Consider the following 17,834-nt stretch of genomic DNA (forward strand, 5'->3'; position numbering starts at 1 on the left):
GTCAAAGCAGACTTAGAGGAGATGGGTATAGGAGAAGATGATATAACCAACAGAGACTTAATGAGAGACAAAATTCAACATTTTGAAGGATTTGAAGTGAAGAAGAGAAGAACTGGAGGAACAGTGTGGACAGAAGACCGAAGGGAGCAGCACAGAGAGAGGATGAAGACATATTGGCAGAAGAGAAAAGAGGAGGAGTGCAATAGGAGAAATGTACATTGAAAAATAGTTGTTTAACGCGGTCCCTAGACGGCCAAAATCGGAATTAAAAAAAAAAAAAAAAAAAAAAAAAATTGATTGCTAAATTTTACTTAATAATGTTTACTGGTGTTTGTCCTCATTGTTGAATTTCTTGACAGCTGCTTGTACATTATTGATGCCAGGAAAAATTCACTTTTGTTTCTCCTTTGGAAATAATACCGAATATTTTAAAATTGTTTCCAGTACAAAATATGCAGCACAGCTATAGTTGCCACAGTGCCTGTTTCACACATGCATGTCTCGAGCAACATTGTATCACTCTTCCTTAACAACATAGGAACTCAGATTCGTGTGCAGCACTTAATGTCTTATTAATGTACATTTGTACAACTTTTAGTTAATATTAATTCTCCATCAACGTAAATGTTATATGCGCTTAATTCGCATAAATTCTTCTCAGTACTTCACTATTACTTTAAAGTTCTCTGGTAAATGGTTTTGAATTATCTTTAGTTTTGTTTTACACTCGAAGTAATTGCAAAGTCTTTAGTTCATTTCATGCCATACAGTTAGAAATCTTACTCACTGTACTGCAGCACTCGCCCACATATTGAGATTGTCTGAGTTCATTAATATTCTTCCACATGAATCAGGGAAATTTTCTTGAATCTTGAGGAACCAAGTCGTACTCTTAAGTGTTCTGCAATAAATATTTTCTTATTTTTTGAATGTTTGTTTCTTCTTAATAAGTCTCTTCTTTTCTTCTTAGTTAATTTCCAAATAGAACTTCTTCACTGCAGTTCCGTTTTCTAACACACATTCATCACATGAAAAATTCTGTACATTCGCATTACTTATGTGTCATGGCAGAAGCATTTCCCAAGATTTTCGCTAATCAGTGATACAAATTCCTTCACGTACTAGTGTTCCTCTTTTTAATACCTCACAAACAGTATGAACAATGTGCCTGATGTAGATCGCATGATTTAAGTTGCAGAATGCAGATGCAGATGAGGCAAAACATAATGACCACTGCCATCTGCAAGATTGACTGCCAGCTAATGCCAAGCAGGGCAAGTGACATGGTAAGGGAAGTATATCAACATTAGCAATGATACATATGGGGAAATCCACTGACATAAGTAATTTTGACAAAGGCAGATTGATTGTCTGGCCCAGTGACTGGGTACAACCATCTCTGAAACAGTGGAGATGATCAGCTGTTAATGTCCTGCTGTCATAAACATCTATGTTAAGTGGCTGAAGGACAGTAAACCACAAGTAAATGACAATGTGTTAGACATCCACACTTCATCACAAAACATTGAGGTCAGAGGCTTGGCCCGTCTGTAAAGCAGGATCAGTGGCTATCTGTGACAGTCTGATGACAGAGTACAATGATAGTGTAGGGCTGAATAAAATGATAGTGTAAGTAAAAGTGTTTTGGAACACACTGTTCAGTGCGCATTGTTGAACATGGAGCTGCACAGCAGCAACCCGTGTATTCGAAAGTTGACACATTGTGATTGCAGTAGGCACGGGATTGTCAATATTGGGCTATGATTACTGGAAGAATGTGGTCTTGGCAAATGAATCACATTTCTTATTACACCAGGCCAGTGGTTGTGTCCGGATATGCTGTTTTCCAGATGAACAGCTGCTCAAAATGTACATCACACAGCAGACGCAGTGGCCATGTCCAGATATGCTGTTATCCATACGAATAGCTGCTCAAAACATGCAGCACTCCATGGACCAAGCTGGGTGAGGGGAAGTTATAATAGTGCTTCCCAGACAAAAACGGGAATTTGGATTGAGGAGTGAGCTGTGCTAGGATAGTTCATGCAGTTGTACAAAGCCACTGTGCCAGGGCAGCATAGTGTTTAGCACATGTGTCTAGTGGGCAAGAGACCCAGGTTTGAATCCCAGAATTTTCAGTTGTTGCTTCAGTCTGCATGCACACACTATTACAAAATTTGGACTGCCAAGGAAGCAGCAAAAACTGTGCTAATATTCAGTATGACAATAATACCAATCTTATCTAGCGTCAAATAACTGTCACTGTTGCAGGCCCAGAATCATACTGCTGTGATTTGAGAGGCATGGTAATGAATTCTCCCTGATGTGTTGGCCACCAAATTCATCTGATGCACCCCAGTGGAAATGAAATACTATTGCCCACCAGCTCCGTACCCACAAATCACTAGCCCTTAATTCGTGGAGTTTGCATGAGCTGTCCATAGGCATCTGGGGACATACCTCAGGAACCTACCAAAGACTTGTCAAATCATGGCATTGTCTGTTTTCTTGAGGCAGCAGGGTGTCAAAAGCATGGGGTTCAATTGTTCTCCAATCAAGGGTCCCACGAAAGTATTCATTGTGTATATGTACTGTTCTTTCGGGCAATAGTTTTGTATAGAATAAAATACACTGGATCATCAGATGTTACTTGTCCTGATTTGCGACACTTTCTTCATATAGGAACTGAAAATACAACTTCTTTAATGTGCTGTCATCACGAACAAACTTTCCAGTATGCTTATACAGATACAACTTCATAATGCGATTGCTGAATATGGAAAGCGAATATCACATTCTAACATGTCACTGCTGTGTCAAAAAAAAAAGGAGGGGGAGGGGGCTACTCACCATAAAGATGATCCATTCGTTGTGCCTGTCTGCAGTTCAATGGGTCATCTTTATGACAGGTAGCAGTGTATCCATCGCCTAATAATATTGACATTCAAGCCTGGAGTTATCTTTATTTAATAGTCACTAACATTGGCAGCTATTGTGTTGGAGCACAAGACCACGTGAACACCCTAACTTTTGACACCTTGCGGATTTATTGGTTATTTTTCTTTGAGTGCTGTTTAACGTACTGCAGATGTGCTAATCTGAAATACCCAGCACTAAATCTGACGCACTGTGATCCCCTAGACTCGGTGAAACTTGGCATAAGGATCGCAAGCACACCTTCACTTGTGCATGTTTTTAGGAGCTTCTGTGCAGGCGCAACTGGTGTGACATAATTGCCTTATGCACCAAATGCATACGGATTTGATAAACGATTTGCACGTTCAGGGCATGCACTGTTAGCTCTTACCATTCAACTACAAGTTTACATCAATGCCACAACGTGGTAACACACTGCAGCAGTCTTTTATTCATGTTTGCTTGCCATAAATCCCACTAGATGGTAGCACATTCCACAGATATGTAAATTCACTCACTGTATAGTAAATTATATGTTATAGCTATACTGAAAGAACAACCTATTTTGTGGGATTCTGAATGAGATATGTTTTGGTTTTAATCATAAAGTAATTCATTTGAGACACCAAGAACCATAAAGCACGTAATCGTCGATTGTGAGAGTGTACCATTTATTCATGATTCTGACATCTGTTGATCTTAAGGTGGGTCAGGTTTGTCTGTACTGTAGGGCCACATTGTACATACATCTCAACATTCACAAAAAATTGTCTCACTGGTTTCTCTGATATTCACTTAAACATGGTGGGGGGGGGGGGGGGGGGGGGAGGTCGAAGACGGTGTGCTTTTGGCCCTTATGGCTCTTAGCACCTCATTTGTATTCTAGTCAAGTAACCTTGTTGGTAGATAGTACTACTTGAATTTAATGATTTCTGCAAAGGGCAGTTTGTGTTTGCAGTTGGTTGTTTACTGTGCAGGAATTGGATTTTCCTGTGCAGTGTCAGCATGAACTCTATTGAACTTGTATTAAGTGCTAACAGGAAAGGAAATTACCAAGAAAAGTTAACCGCAAAGGAAGTAGACCAGAGCCATTGCCTGAGAAAGTGCCGAAATCAAATAATTGTAACTATAAGCAAACATTTAATAAAGAAGCCTATAATAAGTGTAAGCTGTGTGGATGCAAAACAAGAATGCCCGATTTTCAACCCAGAAGCTAATTCATTAACAAATAAATGAATTACAAAGCTTGTACTTTTGCCCAAAAAAATAAAAAAGCACGAAAACTCCCACTTACACAAGAATGCAAAACGGATAGTAACAAAAGTTTAAACATTATTTCGTTCTTGCCATAAACTGTATTTAGTGCAAAATAATGGAGTCCACAAAAACAATTCTTCCTTTTTCATACACATTATGCATATTATTGTTATTATTGACAGTGGCTGAAGTTGTATAAATACGTTGACAAGCATAGCTGTTACACAGCTATTAATGTTGCACTCTGATATGTATCTGAATTTAAAAATTTGTGAACACACAGAATGTGTACCTACGAGCTACAACTGGTCACTAATAAACTATTTGACTATGTCAAACATTCTCCAATCACTCATTGTGGATTTTGGCAGCTTGGATGCTTCAGACAAAAATAAAAAATTGGGTAGTAGTAGAGAAGAAAAAGTTACACTACTTACTGTTTGTGGTGCACTGTACTTCAAATTGCTTCTGCTTGTAAAGTGATCACGAGATAATTATCATGGAGACAATCTGTGCAATGATCATTGTTAGAACTTGCATATTTAAATAGTCTGTTTTGGCAGGAATTGTCATAGTTTATTTGTGTAAATGATTAAGACGGCATACTTTGTTGTTTCATTGAATTTTTGCCCCTTTTTCTTAGTGTTTCGTCTTGCAATTAACTTGCAATTCCCTTCCACTCCCATGATAATGTGACATTAGTGCCTTGAATTACCAAAATAGTTCCTTTCTTCACTGTAAATCAAGTGCCAAAACACAACTACTGAAAGTATCATGGTAACTTTTCTGCTTCTGTTTGATAAATAGCTGTAATCAGTAAGTTTTCCTTCAGAATTCCTCAGCATGATTGATTAATAATGTGCTTCCAGATGTTCAACAGAGTTGATGTTTCCATTTTGGTCTTGCGCCAGTTTGTAGCTGTGTCTGTCTCTTGATACTGCACTCTTTGATACTATTTCATTTTTCAGAGCCAGTACTGATATTGTGTGAAACTCACGTTCCCTCATTGTTTACCAGGCCCCCCCGCCCGCTGAATAAGTCATTTAACTGCAGTATCCAAAAATCTAGGTTTAGTAATTGCATCTGTCATAAAATCCTGAACTACCAGAACAGTAATGTGATTCAGACCTACTAAACTTGGTTTCTTGCTGATTTTAAAGGATGTTGACATAGTTTTATGTGCATAAGCAGTTGTGATTATAAAGTTTTGTACTAATTTTATGATGTTCCATTCATACACTATGGAAGTGCACAAGAATTAAGCTCACAAGACTGAAAAGTAGAGAACTATGCATCAGGAAATCCTTTCCAAAATGCTTGCTGAAACTATTATGTGAAGCCCTCTATCACCAAAGACCTCTTTCATAGCCCAGAAGTAGCCTTGTGGAGAACATATCTGTTCAGTTTACCCCCACAAATATTGGCCACAAACATTTAGAGATTTAAGTAGTCGTTAAGAAAAGAAATTGCCTCTGCTTCTTGGAACGCGTGTGAGAGAGAGTGAATTCAACTGTTTGTTGTCTGTGCCCTGCCATCTTTTGCACTATATTGCGAGAGTGGATCAGAAAGCAATGTCTTCTCAAACCAAAAAAATGTGTGTTATCTCTCCTGGCGTGTAATTTTGGAGCAAAACAAGAAAATAGTTATGTTCGTTGTATTTTGACGTATGACTCGGATGGATAAATGACTTGGCCAAATGTTGTATGAGATTGAGATCCTTTGCATGCAACCAGCATTTCTTTCTTTCATATATTCTATTTGTAACATCATCCTTAATGTTTGATATGTTGTAAATTGTGCTCCTAGGTGGTTCAAAACATATGACCATTTGATCTTTATCAGTAATGGGCAGCTTAGGAAATAAATCCGTCATCAGTGTGTAAGTTATATAATCATAGGAGAGAGAAGAAAATGATATCTAGCATTTGGGAAGTTTCCACTTTTGTTGCTAGTGATCATATATACCTAAATACAGAGGCAGCAAATAATACTGATCCATTCTTAGTATAACCATTAAATTGTGATGTCTTACCCTATTATATGAGATACAAAGTCCACTGCGCCATAATCATATCACAGAGCAGACGTGCTACACTTAAGGGCGATTCAGGAGGAATAATTTGTGAATGATTCTACATGTGATAATGAACTGAAAAAGTCTTATGAACTTGCGTCCAATTTTTCACTCGTTATGGACCTGTAGTGAGTTGAAAGCTACACCCATTCATGGATGATTATAAAGACAATTGTAAATATTACTTACCAAAATGCTGTGTAGGCACTGTGGTGGACATAATAATGATGGGACAGATCCGTCCCTCAAGAGGTGTGAGGGGAGGGGGTGTCCTCCAACAGATGGCAGCACTGTGACGTCACACTGACATGACAGCTGCAAGCATACTCCTTGTGCAATAGTGGGTTGAATCAGTGAACAGTCATGAGGCTGTGTGCGTGTTGTGCTTGAATGTTGTTTAATTGGGCAAGTCCGTTGTGTTATGTTAGACACATTCACCCATGCAGAATACTCAAACATATTGTTTATGTGCAGATACTGTAAAGGCAATGCCAGTGCGGCTATGACAGAATACCATAAATGTTTCACTGATCAATGAACCTCCTGTGGCAGGCTATTTCCCTGAATTTTTCAAACATTACGTCAATCCAGAGCACTACACGGTGTACACTTAACATCAGAATGTGAGGCCATCAAGTCAGTGGAAGAAGGGGAAGATATTATTGCAATTGTACAATGGAGTCGCACCACCAGTACATGGTGCATGGCCCATTAGCCATCAGCTCGATATTCCACAAATGTGAGTGTGGTGTATGTTACATTCCGAGGGCTTGTACCCATTCCATGTGCAGCCCATATAAGATTTGCATCTAGGTGACTCAGTAAGCAGACAACAATTTTGTGAATGGTTGGCTGTGCACAGAGATGTCATGCAATACGATTTATTTACAGATGAGACTACATTTAGAGAACCCGCATGACACTAAGGAAGCAAGGTTCCAAGTTAGGTTCTCAGTGAATGTCTGGTGTTGTATGACTGATGTCATGGTGATAGGGCCTGTGATCCTCTCAGATTACATGAAAGCCACAGAATACACACATTTCCTGATAGAAGACCTCCCTGCACTTTCGGAATATGTGTCAGTATATCAACGATGGCAGACATATCTGCAACGTGATGGATCAGCGATTCAGTGTACCAGACAAGTATCTCAGTATATGAATAACACATTTCCTCAACAATGGATTGGCCATGGTGGACCCATTATCTGGCCTGCTAGATCGCCCGACCTAACCCCATCAGACTCTGTTTATGGGGCTGGTTAAAGGGGAATGTGTCTGCTATGTAGGTGGATACATGTGAGGAACTTGTTGCTCTTATCACTGACATTGTTGTCTGCATTAAATCCTGCTGAGATGATGATCCAGTTCCATAATGATCGAAAATCAAACAAATGTTCATAGAAATTTTTGTTTATTTTCTCATGTAGAATCACCTCACAAATTATGTGACATTCCTTCTGGATCACACTATATATTATTAATAGCAATTTATCTTCATAACACTGCACCAACTTTGCAAGTGAGGATGGACTTTGCTCTGTCTAAGAAGCTGAATATATTTTAAAAGATTTCCAATAGTCTCAAACCAGTTGAAACATTGGAATAAGCAGGTTGCTACTGTCTGTCACCAGGAATTACAAAAAGCTAACATGCTTTTAAAAGTTTGTTTAATTTTAGTAATCACTGCAGCAAATATAGAGATACCTTTTCAGTTATGTTCATATATTTTTACAATTAAATGTATTGGTTTTTATTTTAGTTTTTAAAGTGTTTGACTATTTAAATTATAAACATGTAAATTATTCTTAAACAGTGGAAAATCCAGGATGGAATAAAGACAATATTATGAAAAAGATAAATTGCTACTCACCAGCTAGATGAGATGTTGAGTCACCGACAGGTACAACAAAAAGACTTGTAGGCATTTAAGTTTTTAGCCAAAAGATGTTCTTCTAAAGTAGAAAACACACACATTCACGCAAGCACAACTCACACACTCACATGACCTCTGTCTCTGGCCACTAAAGCTAGACTGCCAGTAACTGCACCTGACGGGAGAAGCCATGCATTGGCTGTGGGGGTAAGGAGGCGGCTGGGGTGGGGAAGGGTAGGGACAGTAGGTTAGGGGTTGAGGAGGATGTAGTGCCACTTTTGGGACTGTGGTGGGACATGATGGGATCAAGGTGGGCTGCTAGGTGCTGTCAGGAGATTTATTTTATTTTTTTTTGGGGGGGGGGGGGGGGGGGGTAGTAGAAAATTAGAAAAATAAAAGCACGGGAAGAGACTAGTGGATACATTAATGGAATGGAATCCTATTGGCAGAAAGCTTAAATGTATAGCAGTATTTTTCGTGTGCATTTCTGTGACTTAACAGCTCCTCTATAAGATGAGTAGCAATCTACTCTTTTCATAATATTGTCGTAAGTTTTTCTTGTGTGATATTGTAACATATTTTCATGAAATTTTTAATTGTTTTTAGTAATTGACTTGTAATAGTTTGTAGATTTAATGTATCATGAATATTCAGCTTGAGAAAAGTAACTGTGTTTTTCCTTCATCTTGTTTATAGAAGCTGGCAAAGAAGTACAGGAATCAGAAGTTTAAATGTGGTGAAGACAATGAAGGTTACAGTGTGAAAATGAAAATGAAATATTATGTCCAGTATATGGAGACAACCTTGGATGACAGTCCATTGTACATATTTGATAGCAGCTTTGGTGAGGTATCAAACTATTATTTGTTAATTATTTTGAAAAATATGTATTTTGAGATTATAAATGGGCCCCTTTCCATGCCAGGTGGTCTAATTTTGGATTTTGTAGAAATTTTGTGTGAACATTTGCACGTTACCAGTGAACGTTGGTAAAGCTTTATTTTCACATACTTACTACTTGCAAAGCTATAGTCATTTGTTTGACCCCATAGCACATCTATCAACAATGCACCTGTGAGTTTTCAGCAATGCATCTTTGAGTTTTCTGCAACATTTTGAGACATAATATCTCTGGAAATATTTTCTTCAAAGAAACAAAACGAACCATCGTGTACAACATTTTGCACTGCCTTTAGCGAAATGATTAAAAAAAGGATTTCCTGGCCAATTATACGGATAATTTGAAGCTTTTTATATCTCTGAAAGTAATTCTGGAATAAATCTGTCTGTCTGTGTGTGTGTGTGTGTGTGTGTGTGTGTGTGTGTGTGTGTGTGTGAATGGTGTTTGTCTCTCTTTTACTGATGAAGGGTGTGGCTGAAAGCTTTTAATTGTGCCTGTCTGCAACTTGACGTGTCTTCTTTACAGTAAGCACCAATCTGTCTTTCCCTACATTTTTATTTGTATGAAAAATGAAATGGCTAAGGAATCCAATAAGAGAATAGTTTTCTCTTTTATTGTGGTTCTAATAATTTGAGGTAATCGCATATGAAAGGTGTAATTTTTTGGGTTCTGTGTTATCAAAATTTCTTCCCAAACTATCCCATCAGTGACATCATCTGGCCAGCAGTGTAGTTTTTCTCCTGACACTCTACAGCATGTTAATGAAGCCTGTAAAAAAATTCAAGTAGCTTGAAGTATGCCTAACCTCAGGATCCTAAAAGAGACACCTTGTAGCTTTTGCCCCTGACACTTATAGAAATGTATCAGCTTGGGAACTCGTGGTAAAGAAATCCACTCATGGCTGCTGTTGCAGAGCTATCGGCCGTGACCCCTATGGCAATGGAGATGCTGGTTTTCTCACTTTACTAGCAAACAGTTGTGATTTGGCCACCATAAACTGTAATAACACAGTTGTGCAATATTTTATCTGTACACCAATTTTCCACATAAACTGACAAACTATGCTAATGCAAAGTGCGCTAAAACTTAAACCAGAATTAAACTAGCACATCAGTAGCATTTCACAATTTTAAAGAGACACTAATAATTATCTATAAAATAGAATCCATTCCATAAAATTTCAGGAAGACTGCGCTGAACTTCACCAAAATTTACACAATGTGTGAGTAGTATAAAACCTGATGGCTATTTATGTGATGTGTGCTGCAGCTGATAAGCAACAATGTTACTACCATGATCTCCATTGCCTTGGTGATGGACGATTAAACTGTGAACTTTATAAACAATATGAGTCTGTAATTATAGCAGAAAAAGATCCAAATATGTCACTATGAGTCATGACAAGAGACATTTTTAAGTCTTCAAGTTTTTTTGTCACCTTAGTCATCAAGTTTTCTGATACTCAGTTTCCGATAGAGTACTAAATAATTGTATAACATAATAAAAGATGTCAGATTTAATTTGAGACCAGTGGAATGTAGGCCCATTTTCAAGGACATCCAACTTGTCATTATTTTTTGATGCCTTATATGGTCACATTGCAAAACCAAATGTAGTTTTTGGGTGGTTTAGAACATTGTCTTTCTAGTGAAACAGGGTTAAAATAGTTTGACCTGCTATGCTGCAAAGTATCCATATGAAAATTAGTCAGGAGATTTTTTCTTGTTTCACAAGAGATAGTGCAAAAAATTGTACAAGATGGCCTAGTTTTGTTTCTTTCAAGAAAATATTGCCAGAGATGTTATGTCTTAAAGGTGCCAAAAACTCAAGGATGCACTGTTGATAGGTGCACTATGGGGTAAAACAAACAACTATATCTCCAGAAGTATTGAATTGGTGACAGTGTAACTTTACCAGTGTTTATCAGGAACATGCGAATGTTCATACAGAATTGGTCACGTGGGAACATCTAGAGCTGCTGGTATGGAAATAACCAATAGGATAAATTTAGCAGCAGGCAGGCAGATTCAATAATAAGCTGTTGGATATTGCAAGCTATTGGTCGAGGTATTACATCAGATGAACACACACACACACACACACACACACACACACACACACACACACACACACACCCTACTTTTCCAATAGCTTATGACATCCATAGCATATAATATCCACCAGTTTACTTTTAAATGTGGCTGTCCATGTGCAACGCCTCCTCTGTGTGATGATGAGTATCTGACTGTCCATTTCATATTGTTGTTTGTTACCCCATCCCAGATTTTCTGTTGTTTAAATATCTAATATACTTTTATGTAATGGTAATTTTTTTAACTGGAATTATCAGTGCATCCTGTACTCATGGTGGAACCATACTTCCAGAACAGCTGGTGTAAACACATCTAAAGGCAACAAAACTCGTAGCTTTTAGAAAAACAATTTCATTCTTCAGGGCAGGACCAAATGATCCCTCTTAATCTGGATTGTTAGTGAACTACATCCTAACCACCCCCTTACATACTTACTTATTTTGACCTAGGTCATTAATTTTTAAGAGACAGGTGTTTGATAATGTTGCTCGGATACTGCACAATCAGTAGCTATAACTAATATGTTTTTATTGGGTTGTAGTTTTTGTTTTGGCTTTGGCTTTTATTTCATTTACTACACTATAACCTTGTTAACACAAATCCAAAAGGACCAGAAAATCAAGAGTTCATGTTAAAAAAAATTGCATTAAGTGGAAAAACACAGATTCTATTATGTATACATTTACAGTAGTACAGTAATGTGTAATACACTATAGTATCAATCACTTAACATTACTGTAGACTTATAACACTATAAAGTGACTGTGAAACCACAATTACTCACAAACTACACCATTTTCTTGGAAAAATTCAAGCCTGGTTTGCTGTCATGAAAATGTCTTGTAATTTCACGACCAGTTATAACTACAGCATCTGTAAACCCAGCAGTGATGTCAGATGTTGAAGCAAATCATTCTAAACTGTCCAAGGATGTAAACATCTCCTGACAGATAAGTGGAATGGTATATGTATTCTCCTCCTGCTCACTTTCTTCTGATGACCCGTGTTGCAACCCGGTCACAGCTTTTGCCACTGAGATTCCACAGAAGCACATATGACAACACTGCCATGTGCACTAATGAACTGCTGTCATGTGCACTGTCCATTCATCAGTTGAAGTGGCATCATCTAACTTGTGGACATCTTCAGTTTTGCTGTCTCAGGGCTCTGTTAAAGCACTTATGTATATGGTGTCGCGACACAGACTTCCTGGGTACTGTGATGACTTTTATTGCATCAAGAAGATTCCAATGTGATGTTGCAGTATTGTTTTCAGCAGCACAAATTGCAGCTGTTAAAAGTTGCTTGCGATGTAGCTCTCTTCATGAGAGAAATGATGCTTTGGGCCAAGGGCTGAAGGTAGCTTGTCGCGTTTGGTGGAAAAAAACTGATCTCTTGTGTTAATCAGGTTCAGATAGTGTACATTGTGGGCTGTACATTTGTCCATTGTAAGAAGAATATGTCAGTTTTGAGCACCCATTCGACTGTTGAAACGAAGAAGTCACTTGCAAAATGATGTGCCATTGATCCAAGTGTCCGTATGGTGAGAGTAGATGCGAGGTAAAGTGCCCATATGTATGTTTTTAAAACAACACTTTGCTCAGACTTACCAATAACCTAGGTATGAAACTTCTCACTGCCGTCCGCATTACATACAAGGGCAACAGTTACATGTTGTTTGCTGCGTGGTCCACCTTGACACTTATCGCTTTTTGTCCCTTGGGCGCAATGTGGAAAAAGTCCAGTTTTGTCCTTATTGAACACATCACATTAGGCATACTTTTCCCTCACTCTGTCGAATTCATGCAACCAGCTATTTTCACTTTCTTCAGCACCTTTATTTGCTTCACCACAAATTTGTACAGATGCAGTTGAATATCTCTGTTGGAACCAATACAGCCAACCAGCAAAACAACTGAAGTATTCAGTGCCTATATTTTTGGCACTCATTTGCTTCCAACTGAATCATAGGGCCACTTAAAGGTATGTTAGATACACATATATGATTGAATCATTTTAGAAGTAATTCCTAATTGTCTTCGCACTTATTGCTACAAAGTAATTTAAGTTTGTTTCCGAAACCTGATGTAGCAGCATTAATGATTTTTTTTCTCAATTCTTAATTATTGTAGATAAAATGGATTTGATAATTCCAGACTGCTCTGCAGTTGTTTTCTCCATCTGTTTTCTCTTTGCCAAGTTTCACACACTACTGTTTGTAGATATTTTTTCAGTATTCTAACTCGATTTGGCTGCAACTAAAAAAACACCTGGCATCAGATACATTTCTAAATGCTAATGCATATATTATTGAATTTATTTAAATGTATTGTATGCACTGATTGTTTTGGTAACAGTCACAGCTGCTGACCTACAATACATTAGAAACAAGTCAACAATGGGTAGTTAGCTTTGTAGGTACATCCTTGCATTCATTTCAGAAAAAAATTAACACTTAAAAATACTGTATAACTATGCTAGGGACTGAAAGAGATTTTGTTATTCATCTTTACCGAAATTCATGTTATCAGGTAAAACTTTGTATAAGAACTAATATATTCCTGTCGGGGCCAATATATTTTGCATGTTACGTGCAAGACGGGCATGAAAGGGGAGCAGCGGTTGGGAAGGGAGTGAGACAGGGTTGTAGCCTCTCCCCAATGTTATTCAATTTGTATATTGAGCAAGCAGTGAAGGAAACAAAAGAAAAATTCGGAGTAGGTATTAAAATCCATGGAGAAGAAATAAAAACTTTCAGGTTCGCCGATGACATTGTAATTCTGTCGGAGACAGCAAAGGACTTGGAAGAGCAGTTGAACGGAATGGACAGTCTCTTGAAAGGAGGATATAAGATGAACATCAACAAAAGCAAAATGAGGGTAATGGAATGTAGTCAGATTAAATCAGATGATGCTGAGGGAATTAGATTAGGAAATGAGACACTTAAAGTAGTAGATGAGTTTTGCTATTTGGGGAGCAAAATTACTGATGATGGTCGAAGTAGAGATGATATAAAATGTAGACTGGCAATGGTAAGGAAAGCATTTTTGAAGAAGAGAAATTTGTTAACATCAAGTATAGATTTAAGTGTCAGGAAGTCGTTTCTGAAAGTATTTGTATGGAGTGTAACCATGTATGGAAGTGAAACATGGACAATAAATAGTTTGGACAAGAAGAGAATAGAAGCTTTTGAAATGTGATGCTAGAGAAAATGCTGAAGATTAGATGTGTAGATCATGTAACTAATGAGGAGGTACTGAACAGAATTGGGGAGGAGGAATTTGTGGTACAACTTGACTAGGTGAAAGAATCGGTTCTTAGGACGTGTTCTGAGGCATCAAGGGATTACCAATTTAGTATTGGAGGGCAGTGTGGAGGGTAAAAATCATAGAGGTAGACCAAGAGATGAATACACTAAGCAGATTCAGAAGGATGTAGTCTGCAGTAGGTACTGGTAGATGAAGAAGCTTGCACAGGATAGAGTAGCATGGAGAGCTGCATCAAACCAGTCTCAGGACTGAAGACCACAACAACAACAACAACAACAAGTGCAAGTTCGTGTTAATGAAGTTGTACTGTATAATTAAATGGACTGTTATATATTTCAAATCACATTTAACTACTCTCAGATTTTGGAACTGTGTTACACAATGATTGCACACTTTTTCTTCACAAGCAGAATTAATTGATGTTGAATTTTTGGATTAAATTTTTATTGTGATTACAGCATTTGTTATTTTTGAAGCCATTTGACTTCCATTGCTGACTATGCCTTCAAACGTGCCCATATACTGTAATATTATAAGGAAAGTTATGCATGTCCTGACAGAAATACGGAATGCAGGTAATAAGATTAAAGCTGTATGGGACATTGTCAAATGGGAGACATGACAGCCAGTGTGTGTTAAGGACTCCATAACTGTTAAACTAAATGACAATGTTGTGATTGATAACTCACGAGTTTCAAGTAAGTTTAACAATTACTTTCTAAATGTAGCAGTAAACATGGGTTAAATGGTTCAAACAGTGGAAAGTCCAGGTTGAAATATCAACAGTATTATGAACAGGATAGATTGCTACTTATCTTAATGATGGCACATTGAGTTGCTGAAAGGCATGATGAACAAATTGCTACATAAGCATACAGCCAAATTTTTCTTCAGAAAAGAGAAACACACTCACATGCACACAACCAAGCACACCTCACACACACGACTGCTACCTGCAGCCATTCCGGCCTGACTGCAGTCTGGACAGAGAAAAGGGTTGTGTGTGTGAGTTATGTTTGCATGTGTGAATGTGTGTGCATTTCTCTTTTCTGAAGAAGGCTTTGGCCGATATGTAGCAGTCTTTTCATCATACCTATCTGTAATTCAGTATGTCATCTTTATGAAAAAATAAAAGCTCATATGAGGTTGATGGAATTTCAGACAGAATTCTGAAAAGTTATTCCAACTTAGGAAGCTTTTCTTATTTATTGCTTTAGCTTTTTATTACATCAAATACAATTATACATCAATTCATTCATTTACTTATTCAAGTTTCAGTTTGAAAAAAATTGGCTGCTCCTTTTATTATAATGCTCAGGTGCTACTTCAAGCAAAACATTAATATAACATTACGTAGATCTGTTCTGTACAGTCATTAGAGTTAATTCTATTAAATTATGAAACAGAATTTCTGTCGAAAAAACTATAAAATTATGAGATGGGGCTGATGACAAGTACTTGCCTTTAAGGAGAGAAATATTTAGTATTGCCAATAGAAACAGAAAAAAATAGAAGACACCATCATGGCTTTCAAAATTATTGGTTCCTTCCCCAGGGGGAGAAATGAATGAGAAAGATGAGTGAGAAAAATGGTTGAGATTATTTGGAACTTACATCCCTTAAATCCAGATATTCTAATCAGTTGTAATGTTTAAGGAATCTATTTATGTTTTTTGCTTTGTGGTTGTGAATAGCACAGTTTCTCCTAATTCACTGTTGTTATTAACCATAAATACCATTATGAAGATATGTATTGGCATGCACATGTGAGAATTCACATGTGAGGCTTCTGCAAGATGTTAATATGTAATGCCCACTTCTGTAGAATAAATACTTTTTGACCTTAGTAACATTACCCTGAAGATTACACCTTAGGGCAGCATATTTTGACTGATGCATGAAACATTTCAAACAACTAACTAAATACCTAGTGAATTATGATATTGTTGCTTGTTTGGATTGTGTGCTGTAGTTCTGATGCGTGTACAACAGCGAAATTTTCTGACAAATTTGTGAACAATTGATTTTTTCTAGTAGTTGTGGTAATATTCACTCTTTGTTCCGGTTGCTTATGTCTTATTGATGAAGTATCCAATATGAAGTCAAAGGAAGCCATTCAGAAAATAATACATGTATGATCGCAATGTGATACAACCATTGTAAGAACTGTTTTCGAGAGAGGTCAGAGAAGGTGAAAATCGTAAATGTTTGGGCCATTGCTTGTGATTTCTTGCATGTTGTTGTTGTTGTGTCTTCAGTCCTGAAACTGGTTTGATGCAGCTCTCCATGCTAATCTATCCTGTGCAAGCTCCTTCATCTCCCAGTACCTACTGCAACCTATATCCTTCTGAATCTGCTTAGTGTAATCATCTCTTGGTCTCCCTCTACGATTTTTACCCTCCATGCTGCCCTCCAATGCTAAATTTGTGATCCCTTGATGCCTCAGGACATGTCCTACCAACCGATCCCTTCTTCTAGTCAAGTTGTGCCACAAACTTCTCTTCTCCCCAATCCTATTCAATACCTCCTCATTAGTTACGTGATCTACCCACCTAATCTTCAACATTCTTCTGTAGCACCACATTTCGAAAGCTTCTATTCTCTTCTTGTCCAAACTATTTATTGTCCATGTTTCACTTCCATACATGGCTACACTCCATACAAATACTTTCAGAAACGACTTCCTGACACTTAAATCTATAATCGATGTTAACAAGTTTCTCTTCTTCAGAAACGCTTTCCTTGCCATTGCCAGTCTACATTTTATATCCTCTCTACTTTGACCATCATCAGTTATTTTGTTCCCCAAATAGCAAAACTCCTTTACTACTTTAAGTGTGTCATTTCCTAATGTAATTCCCTCAGCATCACCCGACTTAATTCGACTACATTCCATTATCCTCGTTTTGCTTTTGTTGATGTTCATCTTATATCCTCCTTTCAAGACACTGTCCATTCCGTTCAACTGCTCTTCCAAGTCCTTTGCTGTCTCTGACAGAATTACAATGTCATCAGCGAACCTCAAAGTTTTTATTTCTTCTCTTCTTCTAAGTCATAGGGTCAGTATTGCCTCACGTGTTCCAACATTTCTATGGAATCCAAACTGATCTTCCCCGAGGTCGGCTTCTACCAGTTTTTCCATTCGTCTGTAAATAATTTGCGTTATTATTTTGCATCCGGGACTTATTAAACAGATTGTTCAGTAATTTTCACATCTGTCAACACCTGCTTTCTTTGGGATTGGAATTATTATATTCTTCTTGAAGTCTGAGGGTACTTCGCCTGTCTCATACATCTTGCTCACCAAATGATAGAGTTTTGTCAGGACTGGCTATCCCAAGGCATTCAGTAGTTCTAATGGAATGTTGTCTACTCCCTGGGCCTTGTTTTGACTCAGGACTTCCAATGCTCTGTCAAACTCTTCACACAGTATCGTATCTCCCATTTC

The 17,834-nt window shown here is 37.7% G+C and overlaps 1 protein-coding gene across 1 annotated transcript in view; it reads left to right on the forward strand.

Moving 5' to 3' along the window:
- The window catches only part of LOC124615578 (bifunctional arginine demethylase and lysyl-hydroxylase JMJD6), a 136,869-nt gene that overhangs the window by 46,325 nt on the left and 72,710 nt on the right, over nt 1-17,834 (forward strand). Inside the window, exon 3 of the mRNA XM_047143563.1 lies at nt 8,820-8,972. Coding sequence (XP_046999519.1) covers nt 8,820-8,972 — 153 coding nt within the window. The remainder of the gene's footprint in view (nt 1-8,819; nt 8,973-17,834) is intronic.

This window comes from Schistocerca americana, chromosome 5 (genome assembly GCF_021461395.2).
Source record: "Schistocerca americana isolate TAMUIC-IGC-003095 chromosome 5, iqSchAmer2.1, whole genome shotgun sequence".
Classification (NCBI taxonomy): Eukaryota; Metazoa; Arthropoda; class Insecta; order Orthoptera; family Acrididae; genus Schistocerca; species Schistocerca americana.